General features: G+C 36.5%; 2 protein-coding genes across 12 annotated transcripts in view; one reads left to right on the top strand and one right to left on the bottom strand.

The window, feature by feature from the left end:
- Window positions 1-8,229: 8,229 nt before the first annotated feature.
- LOC122513963 (acid sphingomyelinase-like phosphodiesterase 3b) overlaps window positions 8,230-24,369 on the bottom strand; it is a 34,001-nt gene continuing 17,861 nt past the window's right edge. For 4 of the 11 annotated variants that reach the window (XM_043630519.1, XM_043630515.1, XM_043630510.1 and 1 more), the window contains 9 exons: window positions 20,215-20,288; window positions 19,438-19,506; window positions 17,691-17,889; window positions 16,328-16,530; window positions 16,038-16,234; window positions 11,161-11,341; window positions 10,704-10,813; window positions 10,431-10,606; window positions 8,230-8,721 (listed from right to left, as the gene is read on the bottom strand). In XM_043630519.1, coding sequence (XP_043486454.1) covers window positions 8,460-8,721; window positions 10,431-10,606; window positions 10,704-10,813; window positions 11,161-11,341; window positions 16,038-16,234; window positions 16,328-16,530; window positions 17,691-17,889; window positions 19,438-19,506; window positions 20,215-20,272 — 1,455 coding nt within the window. In that variant the 5' untranslated portion in view covers window positions 20,273-20,288 and the 3' untranslated portion in view covers window positions 8,230-8,459. Of the gene's footprint in view, window positions 8,722-10,430; window positions 10,607-10,703; window positions 10,814-11,160; window positions 11,342-16,037; window positions 16,235-16,327; window positions 16,531-17,690; window positions 17,890-19,437; window positions 19,507-20,214; window positions 20,289-20,518; window positions 20,617-21,644; window positions 21,735-22,768; window positions 23,068-23,327; window positions 24,367-24,369 lie in introns of those variants that run through there. The other 7 variants (XM_043630516.1, XM_043630518.1, XM_043630513.1 and 4 more) reach the window with 7 other exon arrangements.
- The window catches only part of LOC122513927, a 48,440-nt gene continuing 46,419 nt past the window's right edge, over window positions 22,349-24,369 (top strand). The window contains exon 1 of the mRNA XM_043630462.1: window positions 22,349-22,539. The gene's annotated coding sequence lies outside the window, so the exon portion shown is untranslated. The remainder of the gene's footprint in view (window positions 22,540-24,369) is intronic.

The following is a 24,369-nucleotide window of genomic DNA, read 5'->3' as shown; positions in this document are numbered from 1 at the left end:
GAATAAATTCAACGTTTCACCGGTTGTTTTTTTTCTGTTTTTAATTTCCTTTATTCTTTTTTCTAATAATTTTTGTACACTGAATTTGTCAGGAGAAATCTGCTTGAAATCTGTATAAAGAGAATGAGTAGGGAGGAAGGGAAAGCTAGAGACAGATTTATTAGAGTTTCGAATAAAGCCACGGAGCCTCTCTTGAAAGCGAGCATTTACGAGATAGCACCGGTATATCGAGTCAAATTAATCGTTTAGACGGTCGGTATTACGATCGAAATAGACCGCGACTATGCGATTCGGCGCGCGATGTAAGCGCGTTTCCCATGTCCGCGATAGCCATAAATATTCGATGCAACGCGCCGCTGGTACCTACCACTGTTGGTGGTTACCTCGTTTCGACTAACAAAGACGATAATTACGACTTTAATCGGTCATAAGAGTTCATGATAATTCGGAAAAAAATAATCTATGTTCAAATCGACTATTAACGATAATTACGATGTTTGATAATAATCGTATTTTTTAATATGAATATAAAAACGAATCGATAGGATAAAAATATTTTGTCGAGTGACGGTGTAATATCAATCGCAATCGTCTAAATTAAAATCATTGTTCGCGTATTTAAGGATTATGAAAGGTAACGTCGGAAACGTCATGTTAAAATGTTAGCCGCGATGAAAGTTCTTGCGGATTAATTATTTTTCAAGCAACGTTGTTTCGATGATCGATCGTCGGACGTGCCGCGGAGAGCAGGAAGTTGGACGGGTGTCATTCATCATGTAATATAACTCGTTTTACCCAATAAAATCTATCAATTTGTAAACCGTGCGAGTATCGAGAGAGAACGATGCGGCTAACAAATGTATGCTATCCAATAAATAGCAACGATATCGATTCGTAATTGGAAATCCTGGATGTCTTCTTTACATATTTTCATGATTTCAAATGACGGAGCGTGTTCGATAATGGCGGCGTCATTATACGAAAATATTACACGGGGTATGGTTCTTCAACGAAATAATACGAGTAATTGCAGCGTACGCTTTGGAAATGATGAGGAAAAATAAAAACGTAGAAGGGAAAATGAATGAAAAAGTTGGCGATGTTGGAAATAGGAAGTTTAAGTGCTCGTCAAGCAAGAGGGCATAAAACGGCATTGCTTTTTTCTCCGGGCGACTTGCTTCCCTCGATCCACGACGCCTCTGTTCGGACTTCAACGCTCGGGCGAAAAGTGTGTATAGATGGCTTTTTCTATTGAGGCAGCAAAGGTCTATGTAACACATAACCGCTGGAACCACAATGTAAAAGCTACTTACTACCACGCTCTCCATTGATCCACCAACACGGTCTGGCGAACAGAAAGAGAGAAGGGCGAGAGAAAATGGAGGGAGAGAACAGAGAAAAGGGACGTGCTCGCGAAAACGATATTACTATTTTCTCTTGAGAATATTTTGCCATTTCTAGTTTTATGAAAAGAAAAGAAAAGCCATTATTATAACTGCGTCGTTGCATTTAACGTAGTTTCTATACAAGGATAGCTGTTAAAATTATCACTAATTTAATTATCTTTCAACAATATAATAGAATTTATTTATCTTAACGATAGCAAAAGAGAACAGGAATTTCAGTGAATGTTAAGAATTTCCTTTGAGAGGAATTAGATATCAAATTAAAATGAGATAGGTATGCACGCTTTAAAAGTATTCGAATTATTCAGTATATATGTTTCTAATGGCTTTTATAGGTTTCTCCATGACGCCATCGATATCGTGTTACTTCAGAAATTTCATTATTTCCTGGGAAATAATAATAATAATAATAATAAATAGAAAAATATCCGAGAGGTAAGAGAAAAGAAAAAGTATGAAATAGGAAGGAGTACAGTACTTGTGATATAAAACGAAATCGCAGGGGTTCTGCTTTCTCGTTTCGCGGTGGCTTCGCTATAGTACTTTGACGCTGAAATGTTCCGATCAGGCATACGGAAACTCATAGGTTTCTCTTTTCCAATAGCGTGACCCGATATAAAGCCCATTGCGTGGGTTCACGCAAGAATACTTTAACGCACCGTTGCACTCGCCTCCGTATTCCACATATTTTTCTTTCTCAATTCGAATTGAATTTTCTTACAACCAAAAAGTGACTACGCGAAACGGCCAGCAACAACTTCTCCCATGCCCCAATCCCCTTCTCTCTTTCTCCCTTTTTTTTTTCTTACTCTTTTACTCGAAACTCCAAAAAAGAAACTTTATTGTAGCCGTATCCAGTCGATATTTCTCTTGCAAGGCAAATAAAATTTCGTTGAGTGCATTCGAAGATAGTGGTAGATTGCACTGATATATCGGGCGTTCTGGTTTCTTTGTCATCGAGATCGTAGTAGGAAGAGGTAGCTTTCAAATCTTTCCCTTTCTTTCTTTTTTTTTCTTTCTAACCCTTTTTTTTCGTTTAAAAGGGGTAAAGGAAAGCCACAAACGAAGATGGGATATCTACCCTCAGACGATTCGTGTCCAATATACAAGACACTCTTTCGTTCGTTTCTTTCTTTAAAATCCATCACTGGGTCGAATCTTTAATGATAGTCAACGATCGAACGTCTTCATCTTTTTCTCGTCTTCTCTTAAAGGGAGTCGGTTGACGTTAGAACACATTACTAAGGGAATCTCTTTTTATCGTCGTAATGAAATCGGTCGTGGTGCAATACTCAAAGTCGTTTCCTCGAAAGAATAAAGAAGATGAAGGAAGAAAAAAAGGGAAAGAAATAAGGAAGGTTGATCGAAGGAAAAGAAAGTTTAAGAGAACGTCGCGAATAGGGCGTATACATAAAACAAGTCGTATTCCTCCTACCGTTCACATATAACGCTGCTATTTTACATTGTCGTTGTGAAAGAGAAAGAGTAAGAGAGAGAGAGAGAGAAAGAGAGGAGAGAGAGAAAAAGAGATAGAGACATCCAACAAGGCGCAAGAAGCACGTTGGTGGCCTTTTTCCAACAGCATAAACCGAAGCAACGTAAATCCAGCGTAGCGTAGCAGCCACGGTGTAAACCTCTTACTGGCATTTCTAGTTCTACTTCGTAGTTGCTCTTACTTCGCACCAACAACGTCCACTGATTTTCATCAACGTTTCTACAAATACTAACTGGCGTATATACGCACTGCTCGTTAGGTGTGTACGTATCGTATTCTGCTCTTGTGGTTTGGAGAAAAACGCGATGTTTCCCGAGAATAGATAGAATGAGAATGAGAGGAAGCGAGGGAGAGAACGTGAGAGAGAGAGATAGATAGAGAGAGAGAGAAATGAAGAAGACCAAGAGGATGTGAAGGGTGGAAAAAAACTCGCGATGTTACGTTCGTCGTGCATGTGGAAAGAGTCGTCGACCGCAACACGTCGGCTGGCCGGCAACCCCTGGAAAAAAGTTCGAAAATGGAGGAAAAAGGAGGGGAATTTTAAGAGCGAGTCAGAGCATGTGCACAGAGAGTATAAGATCGTATTCTCTTTCCTTGCAGCTTAACATTACAACCATGTATTCTTCATCCTCCGACGATGTTGACAAGCGTTTCAACCCTGCTTCGTTTTTTCGCTGTTTTCTCTCTCTCTCTCTTTCCCATTTCTCTCTCTCTCTCTATTTCTCTCTTTTTCCTTTCTCATATATATTCCTACTACACGCATATGCATACATATGCGATGTAGGACCGCGCAACAGGAGGAGTCGTAACGTGCACTTTCATAGGCCCGTCGTCTATCGCAACTTTTCCAAGCTTTGCAAAAGGTCTGACAAAAGAAAGCATTCTCTTTCACCCTCGGAAAGATATTAATACGAGGTAAGCTTTTCAAACCACACCTACCAACGTCGTAGCAGTCGTTTCCGTTAGTTGAGCACGAGCATAAGTCGTGACATAATAATCCGATTATACCGACTAGCGGATAGAACGCGTGTTGAGATTGTCACTATCTTCGATCCGTGTACTATATCGATCTTAGGTAGCAAGCCGTGCCGGTTAATTTGTAGCTCATTTGTCAAACGATTTTGACAGCTCTAATTAAGTTTACGAACGGTGTCTTTTTAATTGGTATCTACTTTCTTTTACCCCTTTCTATCTTCGTTACAAGAAACTTTGTCCGCGTGTTGGAGGTAACGTTTAATAAAATATTCCGCGTTTTCTAATTAACGACGAATGTATAAAAACGAAAAAAAAAAAAAAGGAAGAAGAGCAGTGTACTGCAAAGTATTCCAATGAAATGTTGTAAAAATAAATAAGTATTTCGTTTGAAGAGCATTAAGAGTATTTTCATTGGGACGCAGGGACGTGGTGGGGGAGGGGGTGAGAGGTTGCAGATTTATGATAAAAAAATTGAAAAAAAAAAAGAAAAAAAAGAAAAAAACAAAAAAGAAAAACAATATTCTCTCGTCAGACTTTCAAGTGCAATAAAAATCCTACGACATCGTACAGTTTTAACGAGCTTCGATGATACGCGCGTAGCCCGTACGTGGTCTTTTTCCAGTTGCGTGAGCAACATGCGAATAACGTCATCACGAACCTACTCGCATACGCGTTCCACGCTAGTTCCATTGCGGCTTGCTTTCAAAAAAAAAAAAATATAAAACAACTAAAAAGGTACGGTAAAGCGAACGGAAAAGAAAAAGAAAAAGGACGCGCCTGAAAATACGAATACAACGATGTAACATTACCGTGGTGGTTGTGGGAGGAAAACTATTTCTACGCGACAAGATTTTCAACAATAACGTTCAAACGATAATAATATCCTCGCGGATGATAAAAATTGTCCTCGTAACGTCGACGAAGAGAATTGTTTTTTTATTCTTTTTATTTTCAATTTAATAATAGCTGATTTAAACGCATCGTAAAAAATGCTAGAATATAAATAATTTAAAAAATTCTCAGGAATACAAGGATTAAAAAATAAAACGATTTCATTAATCGGTTTCAATAACGTAGTTTATCGTAAAATACGTGATACAGTGAATGCAGACAGAGAAAAAAAAGAAAGATATCTTACTTAAGTCGTATTATTCGTTCGGAGAAATCCTTTTCTAACGTGTACCATCGACATTCCATTTTATACGTATATAAAACATTTTCTTTCAAGAGCTTTGCAAGTTTTAGGAGGAAAAAAAGAATAAAGAAAAGATTAGAAATTTTTTTTTTCATTTTTTTTTTCATTTTTTTCATTTTTTTTTTTCCATATATCTTTCTCGTAAAAATAGCATTTTATTCACGTAACCGTTATCGCGAAAGAAATTGTTATCCTCTATATTTTATAACTCAGTTACTTGAAAGAATCACGTTTTGCGCGAGAACGTTGTAGGTATTACATGCACATAAGTACGTACATATGTACATTTTTATCTATTCGTGAAATATTGTAATTCGTGTGTATGAAAAAGAAAACTTAGAGAATGGGTTATTATAGGGAGAGTTGATAAAAAACAAAGCTATTTCTTTCTGGAATATCGAGGCAAAACAAGATGCACGCATCGCCGATACACGCACGATCAAACGTGGTATATACATTTATATATATATACATGTATATATATATATATGTACTCTTGCTTCCATTTGATCTGTAAACATCCACTTTGATGAAGCCCACAAGCGATAAACATACACGTTCTATATACGTGGTCTACGTGATAGAGGTAGGAAGAGGGAGGAGATGTTTCTTCGATCAAAATGGAGTATATTTTCAAATGAAGTCCTCATCGATCAGCGAATATTCCTATTTTCTATTTTTTAATATCGTTATTGAAAGTTCTCTCATCCTTTAGCTTTCTTATTTGCCAGAGTGTTATAAAAAATATAAATAGAGAAAAACACGTTGAAAATAAAAAGAGAGAGAGGGAGAATGTTTCGTCGATATATAACGTTTAATAGAAAAAGTTGAATTTATAAAATCGCGTTTTGAATCTCGTCGCAGTTGAGAACCATCATCCACCTTCTCTCTTATGGTTCTACATATAGTGCTATATTATGACTAGGATATGCTGTACACGATAATTCCAGAAGACAGAGAGTGGCAAAAGCAGCAGCAGCAGCAGCAGCACCAACAGCAACGGGACCAACTACAAAGAGAGAAAAAGCCGAGGAAGGTCGCATGCTTCCTGCTGCCAGGAGCATTGTATTAAGTCCGTAGTACGTCGAGATTTATTATGCTAAATAAGTTCTAATTTGGTCTCAAAAATCTTTCTCGTCTTCTCATTCTTTCTGTTGTATCTTTTCTTTTCTTTTCTTTTCTTTTTTTTCTGTTTTATAAATGAGGAGAAAAAAAAAGGAATATCTTTACATAGAGAGAGGATTTGTTGAATATATTCTCTTGCTCGAATATATTTGAACTACGTTAAAGGATTTTGTACCAATTTCTCTTACATTGGCGATTTCATTAGATCAGTTTTATTCAGTACGTAACTACGATCTTCATTTCCAAGCTGTGATTTCATATAGAGAACTCGGAATCTCATTAAGCTAGCAAAATTCTCACATTTTCCGCTAAATGACCCCCTCGAGTTAATGAACAACTTATCTTCATATCCGTTGTCACCTGGTATTTCGAAGCCGAGCTCGTTTCAGGAACTCCACTTGATACTAACTATACCGGCTATGAAATTAATTGAGATTTTATTTGCTCAGTCTCGTTATATTCCACCTGTGCGTACATATTTCCATGATATTTATTAAGTTTTCGTTTGAAAATCTAGCATTGATATTTTGTTGGTTTTTGTTATAATAGCGATTACAAAGGATCGAACGTTTGCGAATTTATTTTTATACATTCATTAAATAACAATAGCAGCAGCTGCAGCGCAACAGCAACAACAACAGTAGTAGTAGTAGTAATTATTTTCGACAATGTTTTAATCATAATGGAGCGTTATTGAAATAATAAATCGATTCGTACGATAATGAAACTGAACGGGGTAATTTTGTAAAATACAGTCCATTGAGTGTAAATTTTCTTTAATTTTTTCGTCAGTTATTATTGGTCGGATAACTTTAGGAACGGATGCTCGTACCATTCGTGGAAAATTCAATTTATATTCGATTAACGTTGTAACGTTACTTTTACCTGTAATGACTCTTTCGTTCCTTTATACAATTTTTTTCCACGTCGACGGAACAATCGTATAGAATCGAATGAAGGATTTCGTTGGAAATGGGAAAAAAATTGATGGGATTGAATAAAAGAAAACTTTTCATACAAATCCATGAATCCTTTATTAAGAAATACTGCATCGTTTCGACAATCGCAAAATGGTGGTACGAATATAATGGCTCTTTAAGCTATGCACTCCGACGTGGTCACATTTCCTAATCGTCGACTCCGCTCAAAGCCCTACCTCCTTTAAACGGAAACAACAACGTCGACTTGAAACAAAAAAATTGATAGCGCAAAAAGAAAAGATCAAACGAATGTTTGGAAAAAGATCCAAAAGTATCATCCGTCATTCGCGTTTCAAAAAATCCATTCGATCAACGTCCTGGCCATCCGAGGAACGCTGCAAGATGTATCAAATGTAACAAAAAGAATGAGTAAGAAGTAGAAGTGGAATAAGAAGAAGAAAAAAAGAGGAAGATCTAAGAAGGGTGTTCAAACAGAAAATCTCGGAAAGCAGCCGTCACGTCGACCGAGAAAATTTCGAGTTCGATTCGTGATCTTGTAATGTAGCGACTCGGTGGGGAGGGGAGGGGAGGGGAAGGGGGGAGATGAAAATGGAAATGGGAATCTCGTTTTGCCGATGGCACGAACGATTCAAAGTTAGAGGAGAGGGAGAAAAAGGAAAGGAATAGGAGGGGAGGAGAAGAAGAAGAAAGTGAAGCTGTAGAAAAGATTGAAGGGGTAAGAAAATTTCAACGATTCCAATCATCTCGGTCGACGATATTCGCATTTATCCTTCAAAACAAAGGATACGATGTGATTCTCGTATAAGAGTACCCACATGTACGATGTGGGAAGGAAGAAAAAGATTTTAGATGGGGAAAAAGGAATATGAGGATAAAAAAAGAAAAAGAAAAAGAAAAAGAAAAAGAGATAGAGAAAGATAAAGTTAGAAAAGAAAGGAGGAAGAAAGGAGACAAAGGAGATCGCGCTTGCGGTGTTCTTCACGTCGAGATACGTTCGCCATTATAGTCGGCTATCCTAGAACGAGGATTTACTTATCTCGACGAAGAGAGTGCGGGCGCTTCGACCCTGATTCTCGGGGACGACACGATGACTAAAAGAAGAAACGTAGCTGTATTTGTATCTCTGCATATGTACGTTCGTTTAAATGTGAGAATATGTTCACGCGTGTGTCTACTGTCTGTCTGTGTGTATGCGTGTTTGTGTCTGTTTGTGTGTATGTGTGTGAATGATCTGTTTGTCTCTCTCTGTAGATTCGTTTAAGCGGCCAGGTAACAGCTTCGATCGTAGCCGCTCCAACGAAAGTGTTCTTCCTTTCCGCATCCTACCGATTCTGTTGGAGATTTACGAAGAACATAAGAAGAATTAGCAAGCTATTGACGATAGACAGGTTGCAATACGTTGTAGAAATTCCTCTCGATGCCAATGGAAATGCGTAGGAGGCGTAACACTGCTCGTACAATTCTGCATTTAGTCGAGTGACCGTACAATAATGGTGCAAAGCACAGGCTCCGTTCAGAGGACCACCGCAACCCCAAATCGTTTCCACTTCGCGCGGCAAATGCACCGTGTTAGCTGCGTAATACCTGCACAAAAGAGAATATACTTGCAAGGAGGAGGCTTGCAAGAGTTTCGGTTAATCGTGAAACGGTTAAACATCATTCGTATTTCCGATCGATTGATTGATCAAAAAGCATCGGACATTTTTTTTCATTTGATATTTCTTTTCTTTATTTACCAATCATTTTGCGAATGTATTTATTTTATTAAGTATATACGACTATTTCGAGAAATGTCTCTTTTAGGTTTTTACGATAATACGATTTTGTTTTTCTTTTCCTAGAGAGTATTTCGTTCACTCAACGTTTCGTTTATTTAATACCGACAATTCCGTAGAAATTCGTGTTCCCGTTCCGTTCATCCTACGTCGATTGACAAAAGTACGCTTTCCGATAATATTTGACTTCTTGAAAGCTGCTCTCTCGGGAACTTATTATAGCTCTTGCTCGTCGCAAGTTTGTTTCAAACTTTCTCAAGTTCTCTCTCGTTCTATTTATCTCTCTCTCTCTCTCTCTTTTTTTCGCTTTTATCTGTCTCTGTTAGAAATCGTATTTCTTGTTTTTTTTTTTTTTTTTTTTTTGTAATTATTTATTGATTCACTTTAACTCACACGAAAGAGACTTCAGCTATGATTAATTATTCTAATCTAAGTTTATTCGCGGTCGAAGTAAAATTGCATGTAAATGGTGTACGTATAGTAATCGTTATTTCAAGGCTCATGGAAAGAGTAAATACGGGGAATATATCCGACGGTGGTCGAGATGAACATCGATAAAAATGTTTGTCACGTTCGTTTAGAGAGCCGTGCTTTGGAATATCAAACATTTCCGTACTTTTGACAGATCGTCGGTCAAACCAACACGAGTTTTTCGTTCGTTACGTATTTACCTTTTTGTCATAAGATATTATCTTTTAGTTTAAGAACTCGTTTAAATTTTTCGTCGCTTACCGTACTCATAGATTCATATACATACATACGCACACATAACTGATAAATGATATATTGCTAAAATACATGAAATGTATATGTGTGTATGTGTTGATTTCGATCGACCGTATCCGGACGACCATTAGCATCGTAATGGTGCGATTGGCTCGAAAAGGGCAGACAGTTATCTGCTCTACTTGCCTGAAATTATTATCGCGGATAATTGCGTAGAGAAGTATGGGAATTATTAATAGTAGGTCGATTTATCGTGATACGAAATATCTCACGCAACCGTCAAATTGTAATATCGTGCTAGTTCGAGACTCAAAACTTCCTGCTTTCTCTTTTTCTCTTGTTCCTTTTTTCCCACTTTGTCGGGCACATTAGGTTTTAACGATTTCGTGGAAACTAATTAATGCCAGCTGTTAATTTTAATACATAAGTACGACGAAAAATGGAAGGTGTTTCTAATATGATGATTATAATCGTACTTTTCTTTTATCCTACATGAACATTTGCAGTTTTAATTGACTAATAATAATTTTGCATTATACAGAAATATTAATTTAATCTCTTTGTTTGATGTTATAATTAATCCGCGATAATTGTGTGGAATCGATCGAAGAGAAACAAAAGTAATTCAAGCGCGGCAGGAATATTTTTACAATAATCCAATTAATCTTATTTTGTTGACGTTTTCAAGAGATTTAATAAGTTAATTAACTCTTGATTTTATTTAACCTTTTTTTTTTCTCTCTTTTTTTTTCTTTTTTTTTTTTTGTAAAATGTTAGTAGTTAATTACGTACCTTACGAAAGCATAGTCGCTGGATTGCGTGAATCGATCTGCAAGATCATGCAGGCTGATCGCGGTTATCTCTTTCAGATCGTAATAATCTAAGAGCGCATACTCGACCTTCCAATTTGCCGAGCCTTGCTTATTTGCTTCCATTAAATCCAGATAATACTGCTTATAATCTAGAACCTGCGAACAATAACGAAAATATTCCCGATAATCGATAATCGATTCTTTCCTTTTTTTTTTTAAAGAGTCTCCTTCTTCCTGAAATTCATTTACTCACTTGTCCTGTACCAGTTTCAAATTTGTACAGTCTCAATCCTGGATTGTTAGGTCCTCCCGGTGCACTGGGCGTTATACTCGGTGCAATCATTATCCAGGAAACTGGATTTCCTATTTGATACGTAACACGTTCCGTAAAAGTAATTCCAACTGTTATAATAATATAGTAGACAAATAAAAAAAAAAAAAGAAAAGAAAAAAAGACGTAACGAGAATATTAGGAAACATTTGTAGAATAGTCTTTAGGTAAAAAAAAAAAGAAAAGCTGTGTGAATATTAATTAGCATAAATTTGGACGTCGCTGCTAATGAGCCCTATTCCGGATTTCGAGGTGAGAAAAAAAAAGGAAGTGAAAGAAAAGAGAAATAAAAAGGAAAAGAAGAGAAAAAGATAAAAAAAAGAAGAGAAATGAAAAAGAAAGAAAGCGCGTTCCTATTTTTTGTTATTTGAAAGCGTACCAGTGTCACTGTAGATGACACGAAACGTGTCAGAGTGCCAGTGCCCGAAGAACTGTCCGCGTATGATGTCCGCATTTTGACGTACCACCTGAAGGTACTTGGCGTTGTGCCTCTCGTTTAGGGTTGCAGCACCGCTTTCGCGATCGTCTTCTCCTGGTGGTGTGTGACCGACGATGAACACCTGCTCGCCCAGAAAGTACAGTCACTCGCATACACGCACGCACACTATTTTTCAAACCTTACCACGTCAACTTTGTCACGTGAACACATATACGTTAACTAAATATACCCTTGATGCGAGTCACGTACGAATGCGTGCAAGTTAGCCCAGAACGGGGGTAGATGGTGAAAGTTTCTCGTTACTAGCCACAAAATCGTTTGCGTATATTCTCTTTGCCAGTTTCAAACAAACCGACAAATATTTGCGATCGTCTTCTCTACCTTTTTATTTTATATTTTTTTTGGGGGGGGGGGTTTTTACGATTTTCTCCGAGAAAACTTCTTTACCGTTTCTTTTTGTTTTTATATTTTTTTCCTCTTCGTAGAAATTAGGATCAAAATTAGAATAGAAAAGTAGATTTTAAATTTAAACACGATCATTCGTAAAAAATATTTCAATAAATACGATATATTAAATTCTATTTCTATTCGTTAGATTTTTTTGTTTTTTGAAAGAGATATTTATCATCAGGGTTAAAACAATATCGTTTACGTTAGTGACAATTAAATGGGATATATATGAACGTATATAATTTCTTTATGATTTCTTCTTCTCGACTTTTGAATCGTCATTCCTGTAATTTCTCTTTCCTTTAAACTGTAATTCATAATGTAAAATTGTAGAAAATGAAATAGATAAGCATAGAAGAAATTTAAATCGTTGACGTTATCATCGTGAGAGATAATCGTATTCATGAAATGGATCTCTGCGTATGAAGTCACGCATGATTAGAGGATATCTCGTCTTCTTATAGAAATTCGCATTGGATGATGCATACAAATCGTGGTGAAGGGAATGGAAAAACGGAAGGAAGGAAGGAAGGAAGGAAGTGGGATGGAGATTATATATGTTAAAGAGAGAGAGAGAGAGAGGAGACATTCGATCAAGTACGTTCGTGAAATTAGCCTTTTCTCTTTCTCTCTCTAGTTCGTTTTACGATGATATCGTTTCACAAGCCCTCGCTTGATTTCAAAGCCGTCTACTGTCATCGCGATAGTTTCTCTAGCAAAAGAACGACCTCGATAGAACTCTGGAATGAGCAAAAATGGGAATGGAATCGGTTGGACAAAGAAACCTAAGAAAAGTTACTAATGTTGATGGGACGTAACGTCGGAAGAGGGACCCAACTTCTTTCCTTCTTTCGTTTTAAGATCGTTTTCCGGGGAACGTCATTTTCGAAGAATCGTAATAAGAGAGAGAGAGAGAGAAAGAAATAAAGTAGGGAAGAAAGAATGAGAGAAAGAGGGGAGATTATTTGATAAGAAAGGAGATAGGAGAAATAGGAAAGATGAAGGAAGTAATTAAATGGCGGAAGTAATTAGATCGATAATAACTTCCTATTTGTTTAGTTACTTAGATATTTTAAAATGTTAGTATATTAGTATTCCTTCATTAATCATTATTACTGAATTATATTTCGATATAATTATATTTTCGATCGCAATGAAGTTTGGAAATTTTCCATGCTGTCTAAAATATTTAGCATACTACTTGAAAATATTTAGAGTAATTCATATCGTGTATATGTATTATTATTTCTCTCTCTCTCTCTCTCTCTCTCTTGTTCTCTAGATCTATTTTGTTTCAGTGGTAAAGTATTTAATCTCTCTCCGCGTTAATCCATTATGAAGTTCGCTATACTAATCCGTATACCGAAATCCAAGTAGCGAACAAACAAGAGGAAACTAGAGACGCTGCGTTGTTCTCGATGCTTACATTCGGTCGATGAGCTTTCCTACGATATTCTCAACTTGATATACATGCGGACTCACCGGTTAGGACAACAGATGTACCAACACACAATTTGCCTATCGCCTTTCATTCAGTTTAGAGCGTATCTCTTTATCGAGTAGAATATATACGTATATCGATATATTTATTCATGGATATACTTTTGATATAGGACTCTTGCATAGATAAAAACATTTTAATTATTGGTTCGATAATTGAATTTCAATCTCTCGATTAGATAGATAGAGAGAGGATATAAATAAATCTAGAATTAATTTAGTTAGTTTTTTCATTTTTAATTATTTTTTTTTTTTTTTTTTGAAATTGTTTTATATACCATTAATTTTTGATCAAACAGAAATAATTGAATAATTTAGTATAGAATAATCCGTGAAAAAGATTAGTCGAGAGGGAGAAATATCGATTCATAAATAACGTATTTCTATTTAAAAATCATGGTGGAAAAGTAGGTAAAAGGTGGAAGATTCAGAGAGTACCATTCACCCAGACGAGAGAGAACGAATACGACGAGATGACAATAGGGACGCTGATTGGTCAGTTTTGTCGCTGACGCGCTTAAACGGCCCGTAATTTGTAATCGTATTATCGGTCTGTCGAGAATCGATCGATTCTCTTCTCGTCGTCGCCATACCGTTCGCTAACTCCGTCCTCGATTTTCGAGTTGGTTCGTTGGATCGAGGAAACCGAAACTGCTTATGGATTATTGCAACCTACGGGGATTATAGTTATCGACGTTAAATCGGATTTTCTATTCTGCCTGAGTTGGTTACAACAAATTTTTCTCCCCCCTCCGTCCGTAGAAAAAAGAAAAAAAATCTATCGCGAAATAATATTTTCCCTTTCCTTCTTTCGGTGTAATATATATTTCCAAGAATAATAACTATATTCGCATTTATATAAAAGAGCTGGATAGAATACATTGTTTTATTGTTCATGTAAATCTGCTTTCTGTAATCTTATTAGTCCTTTTCGTTTGTCCACTTTCAAGAGATTAACGCTTGAACATTTTCATTTTATTAATACTCGATAACGAATCCGAATAACGTCATCGATATTCTAACAGAAAGGGAAATATTTTTCACCCCAACAGAGTTTTCCCTCTACAACAATTGTTACGTTAATTTTGTCGAATCTCTCTCTCTCCCCAAACAACCCGATCAAAGTTGAGCATGGAAATGAGCTCGATTCAACGACTAACAAGTAAGATCCATCCCTTTTTCGATAGATTTATTTCTTTATTTGATAAACTTTTATCCTCCATTTCGCGAAACACAATTTCTTACGGAAGGAAAGTTTTATTTTATTAAACTTCGTTCAAATAAACTCTTAAAGAAATTTCAAACTAGTCGAATACAATTTGAAGAGTTTTTGTGTGTTTAAAGGATTACGATCGAGCCCTTGAACTTTTGCAAGGGATTGAATATACCCTATTTATTTTCATTATAATATATATATATCTATATTATTTTTTTCTTCTCTTCTCGTAATCCAGAAAAATCTAGGAATATCGTGAAATGAAATAGCTGACTATAAGTTGAGTTTGCTGAGAGCAACGTTTATGGATTTGAAGAATACCATATAAGCTTCTAACAAAGATCTAAGATCTCGGAAAGACGTCAAGAAAAGATAGAGAATAGAGAATCTCTTTGGTATCCTATAGAGGTGACAATACCATCGTGGGAAATGTACGATCCGTAGGTATTGGAGTATGCTACGAAATGCCAGGACTGCTTACGCTCGTGTGTACTTATGTGTCAGATATAGTGGCTATGGTGTACTGTACGGAGAATGTTATAGCTAGATGGTAGTTAATACCGATCGGGATCAATGGCATAGGCGTGCAACGGGGTGCATACATACGTATATATATATATATATACATATATATATATATATAGATATATGTGTGTGTGTTTGAGAGTGTTGGTAGCTCCTCGTCGTTCATAGGAATACGAAGTCCTTCCATAATTTATCGATACCCGGTTGCATCGTCCACTCGCGTAGGAAAAGCCCAAGTAAGCTCCTCTTCGCGTATGTCATCCTCGTTCTATGCGCCTTAGGGTGTAATCGATAACCGATAAGTTTGAGTCGCAATATTTGTCCCTACCCTTCGGTCCTTTTCTTCCCTTCTTCTTCTTCTTCTTCTTCTTCTCCTTGCATCAGCTCGTCTAACGTTTCGCTAGATTTTTCTTATCAAAATGTTACCAGTTAAATCCTACGAGAGATCTATTTTTTCATTTTTCCGTTCGACGTGAAATAAGAATTTGTTGTGAAAAATTGGGTTCCCCTTTCTCACTCTTTGATCCATCAAAAGGGAACTAGATTGATCGTAAAAATTGTCTGATTACCGATATCCTGATTGAGGTAATCCTTCAAAGTGATCGAAAGAAAATGGAATGGGGTGGGAACAACGAGTGGATATAATAATGGAGAGTGTTGATCCAAGGAACGATTAGAGGTAACCTATGAAAGGGAAAGTTAGATCTCTATCGTCCTTTGATGATGGCGTTATCGTCTGTTCGTATAGTCGAGTTAAGGATGAACTTCGTGTGTACTTGAGTCGATAAATCATGTCCTGTCGGGTTTTGACGGACGATCAACGGAATCTCATTTGCGAGCGTTTCTCGATACATAAGCGTCTACCTAGGTATAGTAATATGTTAGCAACGTTACGTTTCGAACGAATTCTACGTCTCCGATTAATACCTCGGCGATCACTTGATCCTTTTAATGATCGAACTTCCTCTCATAATACATTTACTCTACTATACTTAGCGACAATGTTGAGACTTATAATCAGTTAGTTTAATAGCATGTTCGTATTACACCAACGAACCAACGAACCAATCAACCAAGAAACTTCGATAACACGTTAAATAAATTGATAAACTAATTTGATACTTACCGCTTTATCTTCTTTACGAGCTTTTTTTAGGACAGATTCGAACCAGACCCATTGACCAAAAGGATCTTGCGAGTTATCGACGTTCACACCACTAGTTCGATGTGCCATGCGATTATCCGATAAGTTTATCCAGAGATTCGTGTTGAGGAAGACGATCAGATATTTTTCTGAACTCTGTTCGATCGTGTAATAGCCAGCTGTGTAAGGTACAATCGATATTCGGATCTAAATGATCTTCTTCTACGTTTTTCTGCTGTCGATTAGAATCTGAGAAATTTGTTCGAACTAACCTCTTAAATAAGTATCCATAGCTTCTTGCGGTACCCATTGCTGCCAGAGCAAAGATAGCTGTTGGAAGCTCACCCCTATTTCCTCGTGTCCCAATGCAGGAAACACAAATTGCGATTTGAATGTGCGGGACAACAGATCGGTCAAATTCTGCAAATACTGCAGTCGAAGCTCGTCAGTCAGGGCCGTGCGCGTCAGTGCGTCACTGCAACAAGTAGTTACGACCTCGTTAGCCTTAGTCGAAGCTCTCGCCTAGGGATTACGACGAGAAGTGGTGACCATAGTCGATAGACGAATCGATAGTAATGCGAGTCTACGGTGTAACAACGATGAGGTAAGAATGTAAAAATACTTTCTTTCAGAGTTTCCGACCAAGTTTTTATGTCATCCTTCGATCGATACATCTAACTGCTTAAATTTCCTATTTCCCTCTTCGTTCTTCAGTTATTCAGAACATATAATTATACGTAGATATATATATATCCTATTCATGTTATTTGATTTCCCGTTGAAAATATTTTCTTGTAAAGTATACTTACGAATATTTGTTTAGTACGTGTATTGTGTAATCACAGAAAGATCGTGCGTACATTTGAATCATGAATAATTCCATAATCAAAGTTAAAAACAGGCTCCTTTAATAGGTTGGTATAAATCAAAGTTTCGGGCAAACGTTACGCATGAATTGAAATGCGATTAATAATTAATACAATATACGGATTAAACTAATGAGCTGATTACAATAGGGAAATACGAATTTCACAATTCACTGATTATCAAGTCGGTCAATTTAATTATTATTGTTCGGCAAAATATACGTAAAGGATATCCATATATGTATGCACGTATGTATTGCATAGAGTTAAATCACGTTGTTTTATCAAAAATGTCGGAACGATTCGAGCTTGAATTTCCCAACAACTCGGCGCTCTTTTCGCGTGTGCGTGCATACATATTTCTCTTTATGGTATTACGATGTAAACCTGTACACGAGCACGCCATTCTGTCGACTTTAATCGTGGCAGAATTTCGCGAGATTATAACGCGAACAAATGAAGGCGCAAACGCGTACGTTGACCCGAACGCGAGCGAAAATAAAATTTATTTTATATACCTACCCAACGCCGAAAAGATTTTAACAAAATAAACAACAACAAAATCCTCTCTATTTCTCTTTATCTGTTTCTATGATTGGCAAAAACGCGAAGGGTTAAATATTCAACGCTGCAAATTCACGACGGGGGTGTTAACGAAATCATAGGAAAACCGAGCTACCACGCTTTATAACGTTTGTTGCACTTTGTTGCACTTGGTTGATCTTATCGTTCACTGCAACGAAGTTCGGAATCGAACTTTTTGACTTACCCCGTCCACAGGACAAATTCGATTCCTTCGTCGTGTTTTGTTTCCATTGCCTGTGCTGCTGATTCGATCAGTGCCCATGGCGTATCACAGTTATAGTCACCAAACTGTCCTCCTCCTCCTCCTATCTTTCTGTCCAGTCTACTTGAACCCACTGGAAACCCTGGAACCCCTTCGATGCTGTTCCTCGTATATCTGCAACCTAAAACAAAGATCAGACAAAATCGATAATATAAATAAAAAGTCCTTTAGAACCCTGTTCGTTCTCTTCTTTTTTCTATTTCATTAAACTTAGATTTTATACAATTTTATGGAATTCGAAAGGATAGGGTAGAATAGGATGTTAAATTCCTTTATAAAAATTTCCATTTTATTCGTTCCATCGTTCTCATTTGTCTCATATATTCAGCTCTAATTAATTCAATCTTCCTATTTAAAAATATATCATTCTTCGTTAAATCTATCCTAACATTCAATTTGTCTGAACAATTTCAAACGGTTTGAAGCTTTTAGCGAATTTAATGAAATTAATAGAGCGAAAGAATTTGACTCAAAGACATGTGAAATATCGTTTGACTCTTTAAAATCGATATAAGTGCGTTATATTTTTTCAAAGATGTCTTTTGATCGTAAAAAAAAAATAGTAGTTCGGAGTAGTAGCAGTAATAGGTATAAAAGCACACGTAAGTGAAACGAAAAAAAAAAATCAAAGAAGGATGGTAGAAGAGATGGGCACGTTCATATATATATATTTAATTTCATTTTTATTTTTATTTTATTTTTTATTTTTTATTTACGAACAAACTCTCTAATGTTCTGTAAATTTCATCGGAATCGTTGGTCTCGGTAGAGGCCGGACCCGCTTCCATTTCAACTTTAATCTCAAATCTAACGAAGTATTTTAAAAAGTACGAACATTGCGGCGCGTACACAAGTGGTAGAGGAGGTAGAGCCCCTTTTCGCGTTCTCAAAAGGCATGCTAAAGTTATAACGGCGGGTGCGAAAGCAACGAAATTCACCAACCACCGTCGGAAGATTTTATTCCCGTGTTTTCTTTCCCTTCGCTCTCCCTCCTTTACTTCTTCTACTTCTTCTTCTTCCTCTCTCTCTCTCTCTCTCTCTCCACCACACCCCTCCCATCGAAATGTTTTTGCACGGTTAACATCGTATGGCGAAGGGTGATGTACATTCATAGAAAAAAGCTTGGTATGTGCGCACATGCGTGTATTTTACGTATGCGAGTGTATACGATTTTATTGCACTAGGGTGTATGTGTGTGTGTCTGTGTGTACAGGCAAAAGAACGAGCACGGTTCTCACTCGTCACTATTAACGTCCAAGTGGCATGTGGGGGATGTAGAGAGTGAAAGAGAGAACGAAAGAGGAGGGTGAAAAGAGAAGGGTGTGGAAGGGACTCGAGGGCAGCAGCAATTTAAGCTACCGCCGGTATTTTATGTAAACTTCGTGCCACCACTACTAACACGTAGACGCTGGATAAGTATTTCGAAACGATCGGTAAGCATACACGTACATGTGGAAAAGATTTCATCACGAAATAGAAATGCATGAATATATATGTTTGGATATTTGAATATTTTGATTGTATGTGTGTGTGTAGGGGTGTGTTTGATAGAGTTAGAGTAGAGAAGTAAATCTCGATAAAGGGGATCTATAAAAGAAGAGTTTGGTATGGGAGAAAAATGTTAAGACGTATCAGGTGGAACATTATGCAACGTTACGAGATGACTTACCATTCCCAAAATTTCCCTGGGTGCCGTACTTTGGATCATAGTGAATGTCGGTGATGTGCCAGAAATATCCTGAAACAGACAGAGTCAGTGATACCAACGACTACGACTAAAACGATGACAACTACGACGACAACTACGATGACAACTACGACGACATAGTCTATTCGATATTTTATTTCGTGTTTTTCTATTACTGATACAGATTTCCGATCGATCGTCATTTCTGCTACATAGAATGGACACGAAATGGGGAACAATTTGAACAAGTAAAATCACTAAATCGAAATATTACGGTCGTTTTTGATAGTATATACTAAAAAAGTTTTTTTTACGTTGCTTAATGTGTTTGGCCGTTCTTGATTAAGATAATTAATTTTCTACTTCCTGACTTTTTCTTCTTTTTTTAAATAGTCGCGAAAGTTTATTCAATCGGCACTTTATTCTCGAACGATGAAATATTCGACAAAAATAGAATGGTAATTTCGATAATACTCGAATGCAATTTCAAATTATTTTTCGATATCCTTTTATATATATAGATAGATTTATAAAAATGAGATTAATCTAATGCAAATTTATTGTTTCTTTCGTAAGAGAAATAACCGGGTATATATTTCTCGGATGACAATTTCGTTTATTTCGATCGTTATTAAAATATCTCGAGAAATATTAATACTTTGCGATAGTAACCGGAGCTCTTTATCGTAGAAAATCCACCTTGTATAAGATGATGAGATACGCGAGAAGTATGAGAATGGTGCGGTTACGCGTACTTGCCTATCTTTCCTTGTACCGCGCAAAACCACGAAAGCAGCATCAAGTAATCTCGGATCATTTTCCCGGGATTGAATCTGCAAGCATATTGATACTTCACCTTATTTATAAATATATCGTTAGATTAAATATTTTAAAACTATAGGATTGATGTATAACACTATAATATCGTATAATACGATAGGTATCGATAAAAAAAAAGAAAAAAAAAATAAAAAAAGAGGGAAAAGCATGATTAATAAATGAAATGATGTAAAAGGTGTATCAAAACGTGACCCATTATATATCTTCCGTAGAAAATACTTTCCCAAGAGACATGAAACTTTTTCCACTTGAAGATTCCAGGAGTATGATATTAGACATTCTAAGAATCTTGCTCACAGTGCTTAACTCTTTAAGTCGCATCTAAGGGATTCCAAGCATGCATTTGAGAGTTAATAAACGAGGAAGGCGGATCACGCAGCGTTTCGCAAAGATTTCTCTCTCGCTCCTTTTCCAACTTTCAAGAAGGAAAGAGAGATAAGAAGAGTGAGTAAGCAAGGGATGATGAAAAGGAAAGGAAAGAGACAGAGAGGAAAATAAAGAGAGTGAGCAAGCAAGGGATGATGAAAGGGAAAGGAAAGGAAAGAGAGAGAGAGAGAGAGAAAGAGAGAGAGAGAGATCGTAAAGGGGCGAGCCAATATCCAGTGTTTCAGGTCGCACATCGTAAATCGTTTGACGATCGAAGCTGATATGACGGACGAGGCGTATAAATAAGTACTCTTTACCGAATCGACGACTACTAACGACTATTGCGAATAAAAGCGATAAAATGAAATTGACGGGACTTATCGATATTGCCCGAAGCATTCCTCCGAGACACGTGGAATAAAAGATAGAAATAACAAAATAAATATATAAGAAGAATATATATAAGAAATGGAGAATAATAATAATAATAATAATAATAATAATAATAAGAATAATAATAATAATAATAATAATAATAATAATAATAATAAAAGGCAAAAAGAAATAAGCAGGAAGGAAAAATTCTATCTTGAATTCCATGAAAGCGCATCGTGTAATGCTTTGCTATCCGCGTATGAGATATTACGACACGCGTTATTTGTCGGTTGTGTAGAGAATTATTCAACAGGACCACTAGCCGAGCAGCGTTTCAGAAAGATCTATGCGTTTCAACGTTCACAAGGAAGGAATTCCGGTTAGTTTTTGTGAACTTTTCTATTTCGTTTAACCGGCAAACCAAGCTAGCCAACTAGGCCAACCTAGCTGGATAATAATGAATTGCATGTAGATCTAGAGGAAAATATTCGTGATATTTCCTATATTAAATTACAAAGTATTTTTTTGGTCAGATAAAACTATAATTACAGAATTATTTTCATTTTCATCTTAACGAGAATTTGATTTGATTTAACTTCAAAACTTACTTAACTTACATCGCATTCCAAATCGTAGATCTAATTAGAAAAATTTAATTATTGTCCTAGTAGAATTTTCGTTGCCTGTTTTCGTTTAATTTTGTATTACGCGGAAACTGTTGATTATATTCGTTGTTTCTTTTCTTTTCTTTTCTTTTCTTTTTCTTTTTTTTTCTATTTTCTTTTTCATATTCCCAAGTGGACAGTCAACATTTCATTATCGATAGACACTGGCATGGAATTTGGACTATTTTCCAGGAAGAATTCGACTTGATCATCAATTCGACGCACGCTAACGAACCTTTCGAAAAGGCTATATAATGTTCGGGGAAAATCGTTCATTGCTGTTCAGTCGAAAACGGAGCAACGCGGTGAAGACTATCCAATAAACGTTCTGCAATACTCTGAAATCCCTTTGAATCAGTCGAGCTCATTCGTGAGATAGAGAGTTCAAACTAGAACTAAAGCTAGATAGATAGATAGAAAGAGAGAGAAAAATCACGTAATCGGGAAAAGCGAGTGAAAGAGAGATAGAATGTGTATAAAATGAGTATAAAATGAGTATTAAATAAGCGACAAAGAGAATAAGAGCGAGCGAGCGAGAGGGAAATAGGTTTGGACGAACGACAAACAGCATTAAAACGTGTGTCTAAACACTCCTTCAATGATAAACGGATTGGCAAGGTGTAATTGGGAATCACGCTCGTAATTCTATCGGTCCTCCTACGCGTTCGGTTCGTCGTAAATTGAAATTCACGATGTTGGCCGATGTGAATGTCGAGTTTCCGTTGAAACCTGGCTTGTTCCTCTCGTTCGCGAATTACGTCTCGGACGTTTAACGCGATCGTACCACCTACGTTGGAGTAGTACGTGCATTCCGGGAGGGGGAGAGGAAAATTAAACGGTGTGTTGCATTGCTAATGTAACCGAACCTATCAAAAGAGAGAGAGAGAGAGAGAGAGAGAGACTGAGAGTGAGAGAACAAGCTTAGGGAGAAACACTGAAACATATTTGATCGTACACTAGGGAACATCATTATAGCTATTTTGTGGCTATCGGTATCGATATAGTCGCGATATATTAACCAATAACTGATATCGCATTCGGATTATACGCGTGACGTAAATGCATACCTCGTTAAAGTTTTCCCCCTGTTTTCTGTCTCTCTCTCTCTCTCCCTCTTTTTTTTTTTAATCTTCTCCGATGTGTCAATATCGTAGAAGCGCCAGGCTATTACGACATCCAAGTTACATTTTCTCTTCCCACCCACTCCTAGATTACTTTGCCGTTGGTAGAAGTACGTGTAATCTCTGGATAATTAATTGTACCGACGCGACGCGACGTTAAACACGAACACATAGCATTTTTTTCTTTTCTTTCCTTCTTTCTTTCTTGCTTTCTTTCTTTCTTTCTGTACTATCCCTTATCCCTTCAATCTCCCTCTCTCTCTCTCTCTCTCTCTTCTTCTTCTCTCTTTCTTTCTATCTTATTTTACAATGTCGATTAATGAACTAATGGTTCTTCCGATAATCGATGATATTTGCCTGTTCTTTTTCTTTTTTTCTTTTCTCTCTCTCTCTACTTTGGACAAAAAGCAGCTTGGCAAAGATTGTCTCTGAACTAATCGAATCTCTTAGGGTGGTATCGAGCTCGTTGGATAGCTCGGTCAAAGGGTAGCCGATAAATAATTACCAGTGACGTAGGAAAGGGTGTGTAGAATAGTGCACAATCGTGTCCCTGTTCTTTCTTTTATTAACTGCTCTTCTACTATATCACAACTCACTCACTCACTCACTCATTCCCTGTCTCTCTCTCTCTCTCTCTCGTTTCCTCTCCATTTTTTTTCTCTCCTTTGCTTTTATTTCTCCTCCTTTTACTACGAAACTTTTCCTTGATGACGGATTTAAAAGGACTTAGCTGGATATCTCCGAGTGTTTTTCTTTTTCATTTTCATTTCCTATTTTTCTTCTTTTTCTTCTTCATCTTCTTATTATTATTATTTTTTTTTCTTTTTTAACGTGACAAGTGTTAAAAAATGTAATCTCCGAATACGACGATTAAAAATGATTTATCGGAGTTAAAGGGGAATTAAAGGTATTTAATTCTTAGATTTTATTTTTACTCCGAGTATATACCGTGTGTAAATAATCGATATTTTTATTAGATTCTTGTTGACATGTTTGCATAAACAAATGTGACGTCTATCTTATTTCTATTTCTTATCTTTCTCTTTAAATACCTCCACTTCGTATTACCCCTTCCCTTAATATTTTTTTCAATAGGTACGTACGTATGTAGAATATTATTAACACGTTCGTCGTTTAAATATCATAATAGATGGCTGCATAAAATTGGCCGATTAACGTTTTAATATGATAATAAAATAATATCCTTCGTCATAGTTAAACAAGGATGAATATACAAAAACTAATGAAGATTACAGTCTCATGTTAGATTCTTATCTCCGAACATATCAAACAGTTTCTCGATTCTCGACTTTTCGGTTTTTTACTCTGGCACTTTACTCCTTCACTTCACTTCAATTTTTCATTCTTACTCTGATTCTGACATTCGCTTGCTCTCGTTCTGACAATCTAAATCTGACTTTTATTGACACATCTATCTCTTATTCACACTCTTAATATAATAATACTTATACTTAAATAAATCTTGCAGACACACGTTCGTATATACACATCCATTCACACCCATACACACGCACACACATATCTTA

Source organism: Polistes fuscatus, unplaced genomic scaffold, assembly GCF_010416935.1.
Source record: "Polistes fuscatus isolate 324 unplaced genomic scaffold, CU_Pfus_HIC Scaffold13, whole genome shotgun sequence".
Lineage (NCBI taxonomy): Eukaryota > Metazoa > Arthropoda > Insecta > Hymenoptera > Vespidae > Polistes > Polistes fuscatus.
This window is presented reverse-complemented; position numbering and strand designations above follow the sequence as displayed.